This window comes from Diaphorina citri, unplaced genomic scaffold (genome assembly GCF_000475195.1).
Source record: "Diaphorina citri unplaced genomic scaffold, Diaci psyllid genome assembly version 1.1 scaffold49, whole genome shotgun sequence".
Classification (NCBI taxonomy): Eukaryota; Metazoa; Arthropoda; class Insecta; order Hemiptera; family Psyllidae; genus Diaphorina; species Diaphorina citri.
Genome location: NW_007377486.1, coordinates 97738 through 116911, shown reverse-complemented (window position 1 = coordinate 116911; position 19174 = coordinate 97738). Strand labels below are relative to the sequence as shown.

General features: G+C 37.6%; 1 protein-coding gene across 3 annotated transcripts in view; it reads left to right on the top strand.

The window, feature by feature from the left end:
- LOC103515387 (janus kinase and microtubule-interacting protein 1-like) overlaps positions 1-19174 on the top strand; it is a 118258-nt gene that overhangs the window by 7898 nt on the left and 91186 nt on the right. The window contains exons 2-4 of one of the 3 annotated variants that reach the window (XM_026827981.1): positions 99-443; positions 1276-1337; positions 1743-1801. In XM_026827981.1, coding sequence (XP_026683782.1) covers positions 181-443; positions 1276-1337; positions 1743-1801 — 384 coding nt within the window. In that variant the 5' untranslated portion in view covers positions 99-180. Of the gene's footprint in view, positions 1-98; positions 444-1275; positions 1338-1683; positions 1802-2521; positions 2863-3521; positions 3640-19174 lie in introns of those variants that run through there. The other 2 variants (XM_026827992.1, XM_017446697.2) reach the window with 2 other exon arrangements.

Sequence of the window (19174 nt, the reverse complement as noted above, 5' to 3'; positions counted from 1 at the left end):
TACCTACCTACTTACAGCCTAGCACTCACAAGGCAGGTGCACTACTACCCTTCAAACCAACGTGTATACTTTATTCATCCTTTAATTTCTGTTTCCAGGAGTAAACAAGTCCCATGAAGACCACACGATCACTAGCGATCATATCCAATCCATCACACACCATCCAGACCCACATCCATAATGTCTACCAAACCCATAATGTCCAAACCCACAAGTGCGGGCGCGGTGTGCGCAAAACTCGAGGAGAAGTTGCGCAAACTTCGCGCGCAACACGAGTTTACCGTGCGAAACTATAGCGACCAAATTGCGACCCTAAAAACCGAACTTGAAAACGAACGACACGCCACGCGAAACCTGACTCGGAGTCACAAGGCGGACGTCAAGGCTGTGAGAGAGGAGGAGCAGAAGAAATGTCAAAACCTGGTCGAGCAGATCAGAGCCCAGTAAGTCAATATTGACTATGAAAGGCGGCCGTTTAATTATTCCAAGGCAATATTAGACATAACATATCAGATATGAGGCTTTTAGGTCTTGCCACTCTTGCCTTTTTAGTTCGGATTGTATTGTCCTCACGAGGCTGAGTGTATCCCGAAATAGGCAGTTACCCGTCCAGATATAAACCACAAATAACGTTGCTTGACTCCAGTGATACTTTGCTGATGCATTCAACCTGTGGAGGCCACTAGCTTTTTAAACCCTTATAGGAACTACACTTTCAAATCTTGGTTGGGAATTGAACTCGCGTTCTTCTGCTTACACGGCCGGACGTCAAGGCTGTGAGAGAGGAGGAGCAGAAGAAATGTCAAAACCTGGTCGAGCAGATCAGAGCCCAGTAAGTCAATATTGACTAATGACTATGAAAGGCGGCCGTTTAATTATTCCAAGGCAATATTAGACATAACATATCAGATATGAGGCTTTTAGGTCTTGCCACTCTTGCCTTTCTAGCTCGGATTCCAACTAGCTCCTCAATTGTATTGTCCTCACGAGGCTGAGTTATCCCGAAATAGGCAGTTACCCGTCCAGATATAAACCATAAATAACGTTGCTTGACTTCAGTGATCCTTTGCTGATGTATTCAACCTGTAGAGGCCACTAGCTTTTTAAACCCTTATAGGAACTACATTTTGAAATCTTGGTTGGGAATCGAACTCGCGTTCTTCTGCTTACACGGAGAGAAATCACTTATCATTACCACAAATCATTTTTGAAAACCTCATCCATATCTTGGCTTGGCAACATCACGAGCATTCCCCTTATTTTATCTCATTCCAGATTGAATCTGAAATTCAAAGAGGAGCTGGAAAAAGAGAAGAAGCGACTGACTGAGAAATATCAACTCAAGAAAAAACCCTCCACTAGCACAGCAAGTAGAATCTCGGTATTGTCCTCACGAGGCTGAGTGTATCCCGAAATAGGCAGTTACCCGTCCAGATATAAACCACAAATAACGTTGCTTGACTCCAGTGGTCCTTTGCTGATGCATTCAACCTGTAGAGGCCACTAGCTTTTTAAACCCTTATAGGAGCTACATTTTCAAATCTTGGTTGGGAATCGAACTCGAGTTCTTCTGCTTACACGGAGAGAAATCACTTACCATTACCACAAATCATTTTTGAAACCCTCATCCATATCTTAGCTTGGCAACATCACGAGCATTCCCGTTATTTTACCTCATTCCAGATTGAATCTGAAATTCAAAGAGGAGCTGGAAAAAGAGAAGAATCGACTGACTGAGAAATATCAACTCAAGAAAAAACCCTCCACTAGCACAGCAAGTAGAATCTCGAGAATATTCAAGGTAAGAATAGAATAGTATTCATATGAATGAAAGTTGAAATTGAATGGAAATATCCGTTTTAGGGTCTCTAGAGTACAAAAAGTTCAACATACGTGGTGGAGATTCATCTCTCACTTTTCCTTTTCGTCCTATCTCGCCTGTTAGAGAATACAACAGTTCCTGTTACGAACACCTGACACATATTCTGCACGTTTCATTCTAGTGTTTCTATACAATTTCTTACCCATGTCAGGGGCGGCTATTCAGGTGAAGGGAGTGAAGGGGCCCTTCACCTGATTCTAGGCGTGAAAACATCTATAATTAATTTAATGACTCAAATGAAAAAAAAAAGTATAATAATAATATTGTAAAGTGTTCCTAGCTATTCTAATAGCACGGAGGTTGCGAGTATCGTAATATTAATAATACATGCAGCGCATTCTATTAGAAATGTAAAGAAGTACTTGGAACTGTTGAATAGTTTGTTCTGCATAACTATTTGGTTTTCCATATGAATGCGTACTTGTATAGCTATTGCCTAGGAGTAAGTATTAGTGGAGATGTTGAAACACCGAGCTAGATGCTAGTGATCTGAAGAACTTGGTTGTACTTTATTGTTTGTAATGTAGAGACTGATGTACCTACTTACCTACTTACAGCCTAGCACTCACAAGGCAGGTGCACTACCCTTCAAACCAACGCGTATACTTTATTCATCCTTTAATTTCTGTTTCCAGGAGTAAACAAGTCCCATGAAGACCACACGATCACTAGCGATCATATCCAATCCATCACACACCATCCAGACCCACATCCATAATGTCTACCAAACCCATAATGTCCAAACCCACAAGTGCGGGCGCGGTGTGCGCAAAACTCGAGGAGAAGTTGCGCAAACTTCGCGCGCAACACGAGTTTACCGTGCGAAACTATAGCGACCAAATTGCGACCCTAAAAACCGAACTTGAAAACGAACGACACGCCACGCGAAACCTGACTCGGAGTCACAAGGCGGACGTCAAGGCTGTGAGAGAGGAGGAGCAGAAGAAATGTCAAAACCTGGTCGAGCAGATCAGAGCCCAGTAAGTCAATATCCGAACTTGAAAACGAACGACACGCCACGCGAAACCTGACTCGGAGTCACAAGGCGGACGTCAAGGCTGTGAGAGAGGAGGAGCAGAAAAAATGTCAAAACCTGGTCGAGCAGATCAGAGCCCAGTAAGTCAATATTGACTATGAAAGGCGGCCGTTTAATTATTTCAAGGCAATATTAGACATAACATATCATATATATTCAGAGCCCAGTAAGTCAATATTGACTATGAAAGGCGGCCGTTTAATTATTCCAAGGCAATATTAGATATAACATATCAGATATGAGGCTTTTAGGTCTTGCCACTCTTCTTGCCTTTTTAGCTCGGATTCCAACTAGCTCCTCAATTGTATTGTCCTCACGAGGCTGAGTGTATCCCGAAATAGGCGCAGTTACCCGTCCAGATATAAACCACAAATAACGTTGCTTGACTTCAGTGATCCTTTGCTGATGCATTCAACCTGTAGAGGCCGCTAGCTTTTTAAACCCTTATAGGAACTACATTTTCAAATCTTGGTTGGGAATCGAACCCAAGTTCTTCTGCTTACACGGAGAGAAATCACTTATCATTACCACAAATCATTTTTGAAAACCTCATCCATATCTTGGCAACATCACGAGCATTCCCCTTATTTTACCTCATTCCAGATTGAATCTGAAGTTCAAAGAGGAGCTGGAAAAAGAGAAGAAGCGACTGACTGAGAAATATCAACTCAAGAAAACACCCTCCACTAGCACAGCAAGTAGAATCTCCAGAATATTCAAGGTAAGAATAGAACAGGTAGTATTCATATGAATGAAAGTTGAAATAATATCAACTCAAGAAAAAACCCTCCACTAGCACAGCAAGTAGAATTTCCAGAATATTCAAGGTAAGAATAGAATAGTATTCATATGAATGAAAGTTGAAATTGAATGGAAATATCCGTTTTAGGGTCTCTAGAGTACAAAAAGTTCAACATACGTGGTGGAGATTCATCTCTCACTTTTCCTTTTCGTCCTATCTCGCTCCTTGTTTCTTTCTTCGATTATGGTTTCTAGGGCATTTAATTGTTTTCCATTTTCTTTTAGCAGTTCGTTGATTCGGTTTTCATCTTCTTCTATCTTATTTTTCATGCCTAGATTGTCTTCTTCAATTTTTAATATTTCCTCGTTTTTTTCCTTTATTGTTTTTTCGTATTGTCTTTTTTGTTCTCTGTTTTCCATTTTCTTTTAGCAGTTCGTTGATTCGGTTTTCATCTTGTTCTATTTTATTTTTCATGCCTAGATTGTCTTCTTCAATTTTTGATATTTCCTCGTTTTTTTCCTTTATTGTTTTTTCGTATTGTCTTTTTTGTTCTCTATATTCCCTTTCTATTTTGGAGGTTTTGTTTTGCTCCTCTGTTAGTTTGTCAGCGGTAAGATTGTTGTCGAGAATTGTTTTGTGGAGCTTATTGTTTGTCTTTGTTAGTTTCGAGAGCTCGCTGTCCTTTTCTTTTATTGTGATTTCAAGGGTAATTATTTGTTCTTCGTTTTCCTTTTCTAGATTGTTCTCTATATTCCCTTTCTATTTTGGAGGTTTTGTTTTGCTCCTCTGTTAGTTTGTCAGCGGTAAGATTGTTGTCGAGAATTGTTTTGTGGAGCTTATTGTTTGTCTTTGTTAGTTTCGAGAGCTCGCTGTCCTTTTCTTTTATTGTGGTTTCAAGGGTAATTATTTGTTCTTCGTTTTCCTTTTCTAGGTTTTTTATTCTATTTTCTATTTCTAGTTTTTCCTTTCTTATAATATTACATTCTGTTTCTTTGTCATTGTATTTGTCTTGTAGTTTGTTTATGTCTTCTTTTAGGTTTTGGACTTCTTCATTTTTTGATATCCATTTGCCAATTATATTTTGGAATATTACAAGTATTTTTTGGTCCTTATATGTTTCGGTGAGTTTTGCGATTTCTGATTTTAGTTCTACGTATTCATTTTTTTCCGAGTTGTTGAGATTTTCAATTATTCTATCATTATTTGGGGTATTCGTTTTCTTTGGGTTGTCTTTGTTTGGTTTCATTTTGTTTTCATATGCTCGTTCTTTGATCCTCCTCATTTCACTTCTTGTTCTACTTTTCCTTCCGGTCATTTTTTCCCTCTTTTTTTTTCCCTCCTTCTTCTGTGGGGACTTTTTTTTTATCTGAACGCACCCTCAGTTCGGATTTTTTCGAGTTGCATTATCGTGTGGGATTTTATTTACTTTGTGTGGGATTTCGAGGGATTTTTTTTTGTTTTGGTTCGGATTTTTTCGAGTTGCATTATCGTGTGGGATTTTATTTACTTTGTGTGGGATTTCGAGGGATTTTTTTTTGTTTTGGAAAAAAAATTACCTTTAATTGTGGGAAATTTGTCACTAAAGTAGAATATCCCTGTTGTCAGGAGTAAAATATCCTCTTTTTTCCCCAATCTCTGAGAACTTTTGGTGAGTCTATCTGAACACACCCCTTTACTGTTGATGACTGATTGATTGAGATGGATTGAGAGTAGTGGGAGTATTGCCGTGGGATTTTCAATGAGTTTATTGATAATCGATTATATTGATAAGGGGGATTTTTTATCTTTCTCGTGGGATTATTTGTATTGTTTACATTTTTTAGGGAGAAAAAGTGATGTACTTTCCTCGGGAGGTATGTCCAAATTGGGTAGGTTTTTTTGCAATTACTTACTTTCCGCTAATGTTTGACTTCGTCCAGTGTAGGTATATCAATTGTGGGGTATTTTATTGGATATTTGTCACAAAAAATATTAGAAAAAGTTGTTTGAACTTCGGGAATCGATTCTTCCAAACTGTGGGATCAGAGCTTTGTTAATGTTATGTCGGATTAACAGAGGATAAAGAGAATGGTTAGGTATTTTAAACCATTCAATGGACTGCTAGAATCAGAACTTTTTAGGATGAGTGTTTTACATTACATTTCACCCATTCGTGTCACATAGTATGCAATCTATGACCCTTCTACACAACATTACCATTATCTTCAATGCATTGGAATACATGGTCTGCCATGAATTGGAATACAATCATGACCCTCTAATCTCTAATGAACCCGAGTTCCGTAGATTGTGAGGTCAGTACCGTACTGCTTGTCAGGGTCACTAGAAGTGTACCTACCTATATTGTATGAAGAATAGACTGGAATGATTTGATGATGGAGATTTGAGTATAACAATATCCAATGTGTAATGTGAGGAACTTGATATGTCTAGCGGAACATAAAGAAACATTATGGACACAAACTGAAGGGACTTGTTACTTGATGATGTATTTCATTGATGCAATTATAATTCACCAGAGATGAAGTTCATGAGGTCATCATCATCATCATCATCTTCGAGTCTCCATTAAGTCTGGTCTGTAATGTCTATTATTGGAACGGTATTTCATTCGAGCTATACTCTCCTCGTGGATTTGAACTTCGGGAATCGATTCTTCCAAACTGTGGGATCAGAGCTTTGTTAATGTTATGTCGGATTAACAGAGGATAAAGAGAATGGTTAGGTATTTTAAACCATTCAATGGACTGCTAGAATCAGAACTTTTTAGGATGAGTGTTTTACATTACATTTCACCCATTCGTGTCACATAGTATGCAATCTATGACCCTTCTACACAACATTACCATTATCTTCAATGCATTGGAATACATGGTCTGCCATGAATTGGAATACAATCATGACCCTCTAATCTCTAATGAACCCGAGTTCCGTAGATTGTGAGGTCAGTACCGTACTGCTTGTCAGGGTCACTAGAAGTGTACCTACCTATATTGTATGAAGAATAGACTGGAATGATTTGATGATGGAGATTTGAGTATAACAATATCCAATGTGTAATGTGAGGAACTTGATATATCTAGCGGAACATAAAGAAACATTATGGACACAAACTGAAAACATAATTATCAGTAGATTAGGATGTGGAGTGCGGAGTGCATTAGAATTATCATTAGAGATACATACGTGGAGTGCTATTATGTGAAGTGCATCTATGTAGGAGGTGAGTGCAATCCATCTAAAAGGAAGTGATTGGTTTGATTTTGACTACTAGCTACCATGGACCTCACGTCTTTTACTATCCTTAGCATTTACTGTTAATATTAGTCTAAAAGTTCTATCTTCAGCATTTACTCTTAATATAGGTCTAAAAGCTTAAAAATACGGACAGAAGCTTGTTATTTATTACATTGTGTAGTTTGTAGTTCATATTTTTTGTTTCTTATTTTTCATTCTATTTTGTAGTTAATAATATTATTATAGACCAGTGATTCCCAAACTGTTATGCTAGATGTAAAATCGGTGCACCAGTGTTTGCGTGTTTGCGAGGTTTAGTTTCTTCTGTCCTATTGAGAGACTATCAACTATCAGCCTTGAGAAGAACTCCCCATTTAATTCTAATAGATACCTACTTATTTAAATAATGTTTTCTTCTTTAGGAGGTGAGTGCAATCCATCTAAAAGGAAGTGATTGGTTTGATTTTGATTTTAAAAATGGTTTTCCTCTGACGATTTTATTTTATGTCGATGCAAGGACTCGAACTGCAGACCTCTCGTTTATGAATCCAATGCCTTGGGATCTGTACTACTCATTAGGTACTCATGTACGTGTACAGACAAGGTTTTTCGTCAGCTTCTCAATCAGCCCTAACAAGGGTGATTGTTTTGGGTAGACATTTGTATCTAAATATGTAGGTACTGAAAAAAAAACCTCTATGCCAGCAGTAAATTTTCAAAGCCTCAATTTAGAGACAATGGGATAGAAAAAAATCATGTTTTCGGTGTTGAGATAGCTGATAGTAATGAACTCTCCAAACTGTGGGATCAGAGCTTTGTTAATCTTATGTCGGATTAACAGAGGATAAAGAGAATGGTTAGGTATTTTAAACCATTCAATGAACTGGTAAAATCAGACCTTTTTAGGATGAGTGTTTTACATTACATTTCACCCATTTGTGTCACATTGTATGCAATCTTTGACCCTGCTACATACTCCAGAGAATGCTTGGAGAACGTTCGGGCATAGTCTCCGAGCCTGCTTAGAGGTTAACAAACACTTAACAAGACATTGTAAATCCGAGTGTAAGTATATCACACGTTGAAACCTCAGGGAACAGCTACTAGCTACCATGGACCTTACGTCTTTTACTATCCTTAGCATTTACTGTTAATATTAGTCTAAAAGTTCTATCTTCAGCATTTACTGTTAATATACCTACTAGCTACCATGGACCTCACGTCTTTTACTATCCTTAGCATTTACTGTTAATATTAGTCTAAAAGTTCTATCTTCAGCATTTACTGTTAATATAGGTCTAAAAGCTTAAAAATACGGACAGAAGCTTGTTATTTATTACATTGTAGTTTGTAGTTCATATTTTTTGTTTCTTATTTTTCATTCTAAAAATACGGACAGAAGCTTGTTATTTATTACATTGTAGTTTGTAGTTCATATTTTTTGTTTCTTATTTTTCATTCTATTTTGTAGTAAATAATATTATTATAGACCAGTGATTCCCAAACTGTTATGCTAGATGTAAAATCGGTGCACCAGTGTTTGCGAGGTTTAGTTTCTTCTGTCCTATTGAGAGACTATCAACTATCAGCCTTGAGAAGAACTCCTCATTTAATTCTAATAGATACCGATCTACTTATTTAAATTATGTTTTCTTCTTAGTTTCTTCTGTCCTATTGAGAGACTATCAACTATCAGCCTTGAGAAGAACTCCTCATTTAATTCTAATAGATACCGATCTACTTATATTTAAATAATGTTTTCTTCTTTTTCTTCGCCTTTTCATGTGTACAGACAAGGTTTTTCGTCAGCTTCTCAATCAGCCCTAACAAGGGTGATTGTTTTGGGTAGACATTTGTATCTAAATATGTATAGGTACTGAAAAAAAACCTCTATGTCAGCAGTAAATTTTCAAAGCCTCAATTTAGAGACAATGGGATAGAAAAAAAATCATGTTTTCGGTGTTGAGATAGCTGATAGTAATGAACTCACAGCTGTGGTGGAAGCATTGATATGAACGAAGGCATTAGTTTAGGACACGCTACATCAGATCATCATCATATGGTCAAAGTTTCAGACTAGGAATAACTCACAGGTAGAATTTCATGCGTTAGGATTATTTGGTGCATCTAGTTTACGGTACTTTACTACTCTAATACGGTACCTTACACCGTACAGTCCATACACTTTGTAATCTCTATGATCCTCTGCCTCAGTACCAGATGGTCTAATGATCTTACAGCTGTGGTGGAAGCATTGATATGAACGAAGGCATTAGTTTAGGACACGCTACATCAGATCATCATCATATGGTCAAAGTCTCAGACTAGGAATAACTCACAGGTAGAATTTCATGCGTTAGGATTATTTGGTGCATCTAGTTTACGGTACTTTACTACTCTAATACGGTACCTTACACCGTACAGTCCGTACACTTTGTAATCTCATCTTCAATGCATTGGAATACATGGTCTGACATGAATTGGAATACAATCATGGCCCTCTAATCTCTAATGAACCCGAGTTCCGTAGATTGTGAGGTCAGTACCGTACTGCTGGGTCACTAGAAGTGTACCTACCTATATTGTATGAAGAATAGACTGGAAGGATTTGATGATGGAGATTTAAGTACGGTTCGATTTTTTGAATGATTTAGAATTTTAGAAGGTGAAATTTTGACATCTCCACCAATATGAGAGAGCGAGAGGTAACTTTGACATCATGTGAAATTTTGACATCTCCACCAATACGAATAGCAATTTTATCACCTTCTCCACCAATACGAATGGGGTAATTTTGACATCTCCACCAATAGGAATAGCAATTTTATCACCTTCTCCACCAATACGAATGGGGTAATTTTGACATCTCCACCAATATGAATGGGGTAACTTTGACATCTCCACCAATATGAATGGGGTAACTTTGACATCTCCACCAATATGAATGGGGTAACTTTGACATCTCCACCAATATGCAGGGGGTAATTTTGACATCTCCACCAATATGCATGGGGTAATTTTGACATCTCCACCAATATGCATGGGGTAATTTTGACATCTCCACCAATATGCGTGGTAACTTTGACACCTCCACCAAGAGTATTAGAATGTTACATGGATAACGATGACATGTTCCGAAAACTCACTTAAAAACACCCCAAGTTTAATTCAAAATGTGGCTGCAGTCATAAGGAGGTCCCAATCCCAACAGTAAAGTCTCGAGATATGATAGATCTAATTATCGGTCTTTTCTCTATAGCTATACGAGTACAATAAGTATTGATTTAGAATTTTAGAAGGTGAAATTTTGACATCTCCACCAATATGAGAGAGCGAGAGGTAACTTTGACATCTCCACCAATACGAATGGGGTAATTTTGACATCTCCACCAATATGCGTGGTAACTTTGACACCTCCACCAAGAGTATTAGAATGTTACATGGGTAACGATGACTTGTTCCGAAAACTCACTTAAAAACACCCCAAGTTTAATTCAAAATGTGGCTGCAGTCATAAGGAGGTCCCAATCCCAACAGTAAAGTCTCGAGATATGATAGATCTAATCATCGGTCTTTTCTCTATAGCTATACGAGTACAATAAGTACCTTCATTTGTTCCGAAAACTCACTTAAAAACACCCCAAGTTTAATTCAAAATGTGGCTGCAGTCATAAGGAGGTCCCAATCCCAACAGTAAAGTCCAGAGATATGATAGATCTAATCATCGGTCTTTTCTCTATAGCTATACCTTCATTATGATAATAATATACTCGTGTATTTGCTCTTGGTTGCTAAAATTCTAGGGCTGTTCAACTATATGTACCTACACATGAAGCGGATTCGAGTTCTTACAATAGTTTCTTATTTCCGGAACCTTGGTTGCTAAAATTCTAGGGCTGTTCAACTATGTACCTACACATGAAGCGAATTCGAGTTCTTACAATAGTTTCTTATTTCCGGAATAATGTTGTCTTCGGAAATGCTTAGCTCAGTATATCAGCTGCATAGACACTAGTCGTGTCCTAAAGTTCATTCTAATTCTATTCTTGTAGGATCGGACTTCAGTCTGAGGACTAAGGATTAGCACGGATCCACTTTCAGTGTCTAGTGTTGTTATGGTGCAGACTTCAGTTCTAGTAAGGCAGTGGTCGCGTTACCATATGTCCTGGATATATCGCGATGATTTCTATTCAGAATGTGTGTAAAATAAATACGTCGCTCGAGAGAAAATAATTCTGTAAATAATTCGTGTGTTTTAATTTTCCAATGTTTGACTTAATTTGTTTTCATATGTAAAAATAATTCGAGCTCCGGTTTTCTTTTTCCCAAGTGTTTGTTGTGAATTGGAAATTGAGTCCAAAATTGCAACAAAATTGGGAAGGTCCTTATAATGTAATAACTAGAATTAATGATGTAGTTTATAGAATTCGGAAGGGATCTAAAGGCAAGTTTAAGGTTGTACATCTTGATAGGTTAGCTCCTTATTTAGAACCCAATTTATTCTAAGGTGAATCTAAAGGCAAGTTTAAGGTTGTACATCTCGATAGGTTAGCTCCTTATTTAGAACCCAATTTATTCTAAGGTGATATTGTTTATTTACTTTTGTTAGTTACTTACTTAGAACCCAATTTATTCTAAGGTGACATTGTTTATTTACTTTTGTTTGTTACTTACTTTTGTACTTTTGTTTGATCGCTTAATCAATCCATTGCTCTTTTGAATGGCGGGAGAAATAGCAATTCAAACTAGAGTCATTGTCTCATCACTTCTGAACCACTTCTGAGCCGGGACTCGTCTAGTACACTTAGTACGAAGTGTGGAGGAGGCTAGCGTATGAGAGAATCTGGTACACCTGATTCAGAACAGGGTCATCGCGTATTGCCCAGGGCAATCACCATTCTTCTCTCCACATGGTGATGGGAACTGCTCCAGGGCACCCCATTGTTCTTTCTCTCAGCTTCCATGATTCTGAAGGCTTCGGGCGAAGAATTTTGTGATCATATCCGGTGAAGCTATCCATTCCATTAGGCATTTGTTTATTGCTTTTGCAGATCAATATCAATGTTGTAGTGATGGTTAGCGAAATGGACTTCGGATCTGGAGGTTGGTGATTCGAGTTCAAGTCAACTCGTAAAATTTAGCGAAGTGTATTAACTTTGGAGAACGATATTGTTGCAAAATAAATGTCGAGCTGTGAACCCTTTCCTTCGAATGCTAAGGTAACTTATGGAATACCCTGAATATTTTACGAGGTTCCGCCATGCTTTGTATTCAAGCTTTAAAAGTCACATTAAAAAACAGTCATAAACTTGTTACTTTTCTTGGTAATTTGTAACACATGGGGAACACATGTTGCAAACTGTTCTGTTGCTCTGAATAATCTTGTTTCTATTTTTCGGAAACCACAAAGTCAAACTTTCTAATGTTGAAGGGAAAGAAACATAAAACCCGAAAATTGAAAATCTAATTCTCGAGCAAACCGAAAAAACCACATTTATGATGGTTTTGATGTGTTTTTTTCGCTTGGGCTCCAAAATTCTGAGTTAGTGACTGAATGAAATATACGAGTACTTTACTTTTTTGTAATCAACTTGAAATCTACAGAGTGTTTCAAAAACGAGAAAGTAGTTTTTTGGTTTTATTTTGCCATCCATCCTTCACAAACATTAGGTATTTCGCCAGAAGTTCCAATATGGATAATTCTTTCTTCGCCAACCACTGAAAATTTCTTACTAATTTTTTTTTTTTAATTCAGCGAACCACTTGTTAAACAACTTTTGTCGGAGTGACCCACCCTTTCTGAGACTTCTCGTTGAAAATTTCGACTTTTAACTTTTAAGGGATTTTTTTCCCGACAAGTAGGTACCTAGCAATCATTCAGACAGTTTTTCATTCACTAGAACATATCCTTTTCTGTAATATATCCACTCATTCCTGTGTTTTCACTAACCACCAAAAAGATCCAGTTCCATTAATCGAATTGAAACCCTCTGTATGCAATGTAACTCATAGAAGTGTAAGTTAATAGGCATGTAAGTGCTACCTCAAGTCTGAAATTACACTTTACACTATCCGCACACACATGACCAACTTGAGGAAAAAAAAATCGTTTATCCCAAATGTGTAAAAATTCTGGTAATGTGAGCAACGAGCTCCAAATTAAATATTTAATAGATTCTTTCGGAAGTAAAATCATTTAGCCATTTTTGGTTTGTATGGAGTAATTGCAATCTCTTCAGAAGAGAAGAGTGTTTATTTCAACATTACAATTGCATCTTGCATGTTGCATCTCGGATTGCATGTTGGAAATACCAAACTTGCAGTTATCTTCAATATCAGTGGAGTAGTTGTTGAAAATAGATACAAATCATAGTTGTTTATGTTATTATTGAGTAGAGAGATGATTCTAGCACTCTTTGACAATTTGTTAAGCGGTGTTTTCTTGACGTTAACGGGCATGCCGGCACGCCTGATAACCTATGTGTAGGAGATTTTTAACATTACAATTGCATCTTGCATGTTGCATCTCGGATTGCATGTTGGAAATATCAAACTTGCAGTTATCTTCAATATCAGTGGAGTAGGTAGTTGCTAACAATAGATACAAATCTTAGCTCTGTATGTCATTATTGAGTAGAAAGATGATTCTAGCACTCTAGTCTTTGACAACGTGTTGAGTAGAATTCTGTGTCATGCCTGATAACCTATAATATGTAGGACATTTTCGAACATTACAATTGCATCTTGCATGTTGCATCTCGGATTGCATGTTGGAAATATCAAACTTGCAGTTATCTTCAATATCAGTGGAGTACCTAGGTAGTTGCTAACAATAGATACAAATCTTAGCTGTGTATGTCATTATTGAGTAGAGAGATGATTCTAGCACTCTTTGACAGTTTGTTAAGCGGTGTTTTCTTGACGTTAACGGGCATGCCGGCACGCCTGATAACCTATGTGTACAGAAGGTGTTAGCTGACCGTTAAAAATGTACCGAACGGAAGAGCTCAGATTATGGGAATCCTGCCTTCAAAGCCTCTTAGCCTTTATTAGCTGAATTCAGACTGTCTGAATCAGACAAGAACTTTATACGCCAGACTGGTTAGCTTGGAGGGTAGCGTGTCTGCCTTGTAAGCGCTAAGTGACGGGTTCGATTCCCGCCCTGGGCGTATTTTATCCTAAACAGATAAGGTTCGTTCTCGGAACGTCTGGCTTTCTCCTATCCTGTTTTCCTTCTCTCTTCGCTTTCTGGACTATAAGACCAAAGCAGTTACAGTTCCCTCTAAAGCTAAAGAAAGTAGTTTCCTCTCGCCCAACTAACTAACTAACTAACTGACTGACTGTGACGAGGTGGGGGTATCTATCTGACGTTATGAGGACATGCTAGACTTGTCAAACATTACAATTGCATCTTGCATGTTGCATCTCGGATTGCATGTTGGAAATATCAAACTTGCAGTTATCTTCAATATCAGTGGAGTAGTTAGTTGCTAACAATAGATACAAATCTTAGCTGTGTATGTCATTATTGAGTAGAAAGATGATTCTAGCACTCTAGTCTTTGACAACGTGTTGAGAAGAATTCTGTGCCATGAACATTACAATTGCATCTTGCATGTTGCATCTCGGATTGCATGTTGGAAATACCAAACTTGCAGTTATCTTCAATATCAGTGGAGTAGGTATTTGCTAACAATAGATACAAATCTTAGCTGTGTATGTCATTATTGAGTAGAAAGATGATTCCAGCACTCTAGTCTTTGACAACGTGTTGAGTAGAATTCTGTGTCATGCCTGATAACCTATAATATGTAGGACATTTTCGCAACAGAAGGTGTTAGCTGATCGTTAAAAATGTACGGAATGGAAGAGCTCAGATTATGGGAATCCTGCCTTCAAAACCTCTTAGCCTTTATTGGCTGAGGGAGGTAGTTGATTTCTCCTAACATTGTTCTAGCTAGGGGCTCACATCCACCAATCAGGGGCTCATCCAGGGTTGCTGGAGATTTTTGCAACAGAAGGTGTTAGCTGACCGTTAAAAATGTACGGAATGGAAGAGCTCAGATTATGGGAATCCTGCCTTCAAAGCCTCTTAGCCTTTATTGGCTGAGGGAGGTAGTTAATTTCTCCTAACATTGTTCTAGCTAGGGGCTCACATCCACCAATCAGGGGCTCATCCAGGGTTGCTAAATGAAATTCGACCATAGTGCCGCCACTGTCGTCTCTCCATTAGTAGAAAGGATTGCAGCATAGATCATGATAGTACCCCAGTATCTATGTACAGTGTTGTCATCCCTATCCTATGGCATTCTGGTCAAGTTATGTCATTATACTATCGGGCTACAGCTGACTAGTTGAAATTATTACGAGCTGAAACATTTCCATGCAGCATAGATCATGATAGTACCCCAGTATCTATGTACAGTGTTGTCATCCCTATCCTATGGCATTCTGGTCAAGTTATGTCATTATGCTATCGAGCTACAGATCTGACTAGTTGAAATTATTACGAGCTGAAACTTTTCCATTTCTCCGAACATTTCCATTTCCCCGTGTGATCTATTCACATTCAGACAGCCTGGTTAGCTTGGAGGGTAGCGTGTCTGCCTTGTAAGCGCTAAGTCACGGGTTCGATTCTCGCCCTGGGCGTATTTTATCCTAAACAGATAAGGGTCGTTCTCGGAACGTCTGGCTTCCTCCTATCCTGTTTTCCTTCTCTCTTCGCTTTCTGGACTATAAGACCATAGCAGTTACAGTTCCCTCTAAAGAAAGTAGTTTCCTCTCGCATAACTAACTAACTGACTGACTGACTGTGACGAGGTGGGGGTATCAATCTGACGTTATGAGGACATGCTATGACACAGACTTGTCAAGTTTTATGCAATGCTACCATTGAAAAAAAAAGTAAATAACTAATTAACCAATATCTTAATCATACCTATTAGGTACTGAATCCATTAATTTCTCTGTATCCCTAGGAATACTTGCATTTTTTTAAGGACGTATTTCCAAATTGACCTTTTTTTACGTAAAAGCATTTCATAAATATTTATGCACTGTGAACATGTAGGTATGTTTAACCTTCCCTAGCTATGAGGTGAACACTTATCTAATAGAATGATTAGAAAAAAAGGGGGGAAAACGGAATAGGAATCTTATTGGTTTATTGCTACAAATGTAAATGTACATTACATACATACCTCTGTACCTATTCATTTATTATATGTACATTACATACTTGTAGGTACCTAATGTATATTTGTATTTATTACATTTAAATGAGTTGTTAACGAATGTTGTGATGTGTGTACCTATGTTTTATTATTATTGATATACCAGGTGAAATAGTAACAGCTTCAGCGATGTACAAATGTACATCTTATTTTCTGCAATGGTTGCATCTGTATATCTGGTACTTGTCTTTAGTATGACTGAAACAATCCTTAATTTTATTTTTATAATTTAGATACTTAATACCAACTGATAAAAAAAAGCAAGAAACTCTGCCAGGATTCACAAGGTACCACTTTCCCTAGCTATGAGGTGAACACTTATCTAATAGAATGATTAGAAAAAAAGGGGGGAAAACGGAATAGGAATCTTATTGGAAAAAAAAAGTAGGTAAATCTCTAGGTTCCAATGATATGCGAAATATTAGCAAGTCTGATTGGTTGAATCAGAATAGTAGTAATCCATTCATCAGAGACTTATATGGAATCGAACTGGCGGAATTTCGAGGTGACAACTGAACGGCATACAAGGAATATTAACATTCAGATATATCATATTCTATAGGTATATGTACTCGCTGCAGGAAGAAAATGGCCCAAGTGTTATTTTCAAAATGCTATAGGTGACACAAGAACCATTTATACATTGGAAATCTCAATGTTGGTTCGGTATCCACTGATCCACGGATCCACTGATAAAGTTGGATCGGAGCGGAGGGCGGAGATAGGATTGTAGATAGGATTGCAGATTGTTGGTGGCCCAAAAATGGACTATGTTACGAGTATTTTAGGCTCTTGAAAAAAGAAGAAGAAAACAAAAAGAACTTGGGTATTTTTATACTCGCTGCAGGAAGAAAATGGCCCAAGTGTTATTTTCAAAATGCTATAGGTGACACAAGAACCATTTATACATTGGAAATCTCAACAGAGCTTGATAAAGTTGGGTCGGAGCGGAGGGCGGAGATAGGATTACAGATAGGCATTGTTGGTGGTCCAAAAATGGACTATGTTAGGAGTATTTTAGGCTCTTGAAAAAAGAAAAAGAAAACAAAATGAACTTGGGTATTTTTTTTGGAGAACACCAAATAAAAGCACTAAATTGACCACAAACTTAGAACAGAAACTAAAAACTAGAATTAAAACACATCAGCTTAATAATCATTAGGAGTAGGTAGGTATTTTTTTTTTTTACTTGTTACTTGATGATGTATTTCATTGATGCAATTATAATTCACCAGAGATGAAGTTCATGAGGAAGCACATGGTAAAAAAATTCAACTGTGGGGAAAAAAAAAAAGTAGCCGCTGCAACTTCAAAATCTTACATGAAACCCCCCTATTATTGACACCCCATATCTAAGGTCTAAAACCTCAGTACCTACCTACTTTGGTACAACTTTGAGCTGGATTCGACAAACAGGGCCAGAATTAAAGCCTTTCTAATATTTCATCCGGATTTTCTGATTTTTCATCATCATTACTTGGAAATAATGACATTACTAATGATTGTGTAAGGTACCTATTACATGAAACCCCCCTATTATTGACACCCCATATCTAAGGTCTAAAACCCCAGTACCTACTTTGGTACAAGTTTGAGGTGGATTCGACAAACAGGGCCAGAATTAAGGCCTTTCCAATATTTCATATTGATTAATCCAATACCTTAACAACTGCGCGCCTGGGACTTGTTACTTGATGATGTATTTCATTGATGCAATTATAATTCACCAGAGATGAAGTTCATGAGGTCATCATTATCATCATCATCATCATCATCATCATCATCATCATCATCATCATCATCATCAGATGCAATTATAATTCACCAGAGATGAAGTTCATGAGGTCATCATCATCATCATCATCATCATCATCATCATCATCATCATCATCATCTTCGAGTCTCCATCAAGTCTGGTCTGTAATGTCTATTATTGGAACGGTATTTCATTCGAGCTATACACTCCTCGTGGATTTGAACTTCGGGAATCGATTCAGGGCAGGCGCAGGCAGCAACAGCACGCTACAGGTCAAAATAACAGATTTGGCAGTCGCAGCTGAAGTGTTCGTGGCAGATAAAAAAAATCTAGGACTAGGAGATAATCCCAGTTGTACAGTTTCTATAAGGAAAGTAGGTATAACTGGATTCAGAGGAAGATCAAATTGTTAGAAGTCAAACAAATGAATTCCCTCTATTATACAATGAGGTACTAAACATTTAATGTCACCCTATGCTAATGTATCTTATACATGCATAAGAATATAATGTGATCAGAAATTCATTTCACTATTTTCTCTTTCAAGATTCAATGAGTGATTGTTTTGATTGTGCAAATATGAAGCTCCGTAGTAAATCATGCGCTTTATACGCTTGCACAAGTTCTCATCTACATATAGTCATATACAGTACATAGGTACACAATAAGTTTTATACTATACGTAAACTAATACAATTGCCCAAGATGTAAGCGCTGGGTCGCGGGTTTGATTTTCGCTTATAATGTGATCAGAAATTCATTTCACTATTTTCTCTTTCAAGATTCAATGAGTGATTGTTTTGATTGTGCAAATATGAAGCTCCGTATAGTAAATCATGCGCTTTATACGCTTGCACAAGTTCTCATCTACTTATACAGTACATACATAGGTATAGGTACACAATAAGTTTTATACTAATACAATTGCCCAAGATGTAAGCGATGGGTCGCGGGTTTGATTTCCGCCCGGGGCGGATTTCATCCTAAAGAGATAAGGTTCGTTCTCGGAACGGCTGGCTTTCTCCTATCCTGTCTTCCTTCTCTCTCTTCCCTTTCGGGACTATAAGAATGAGTGATTGTTTTGATTGTGCAAATATGAAGCTCCGTAGTAAATCATGCGCTTTATACGCTTGCACAAGTTCTCATCTACATATACAGTATACAGTACATATAGGTACACAATAAGTTTTATACTATACGTACACTAATACAATTGCCCAAGATGTAAGCACTGGGTCGCGGGTTTGATTTCCGCCCGGGGCGGATTTCATCCTAAAGAGATAAGTTT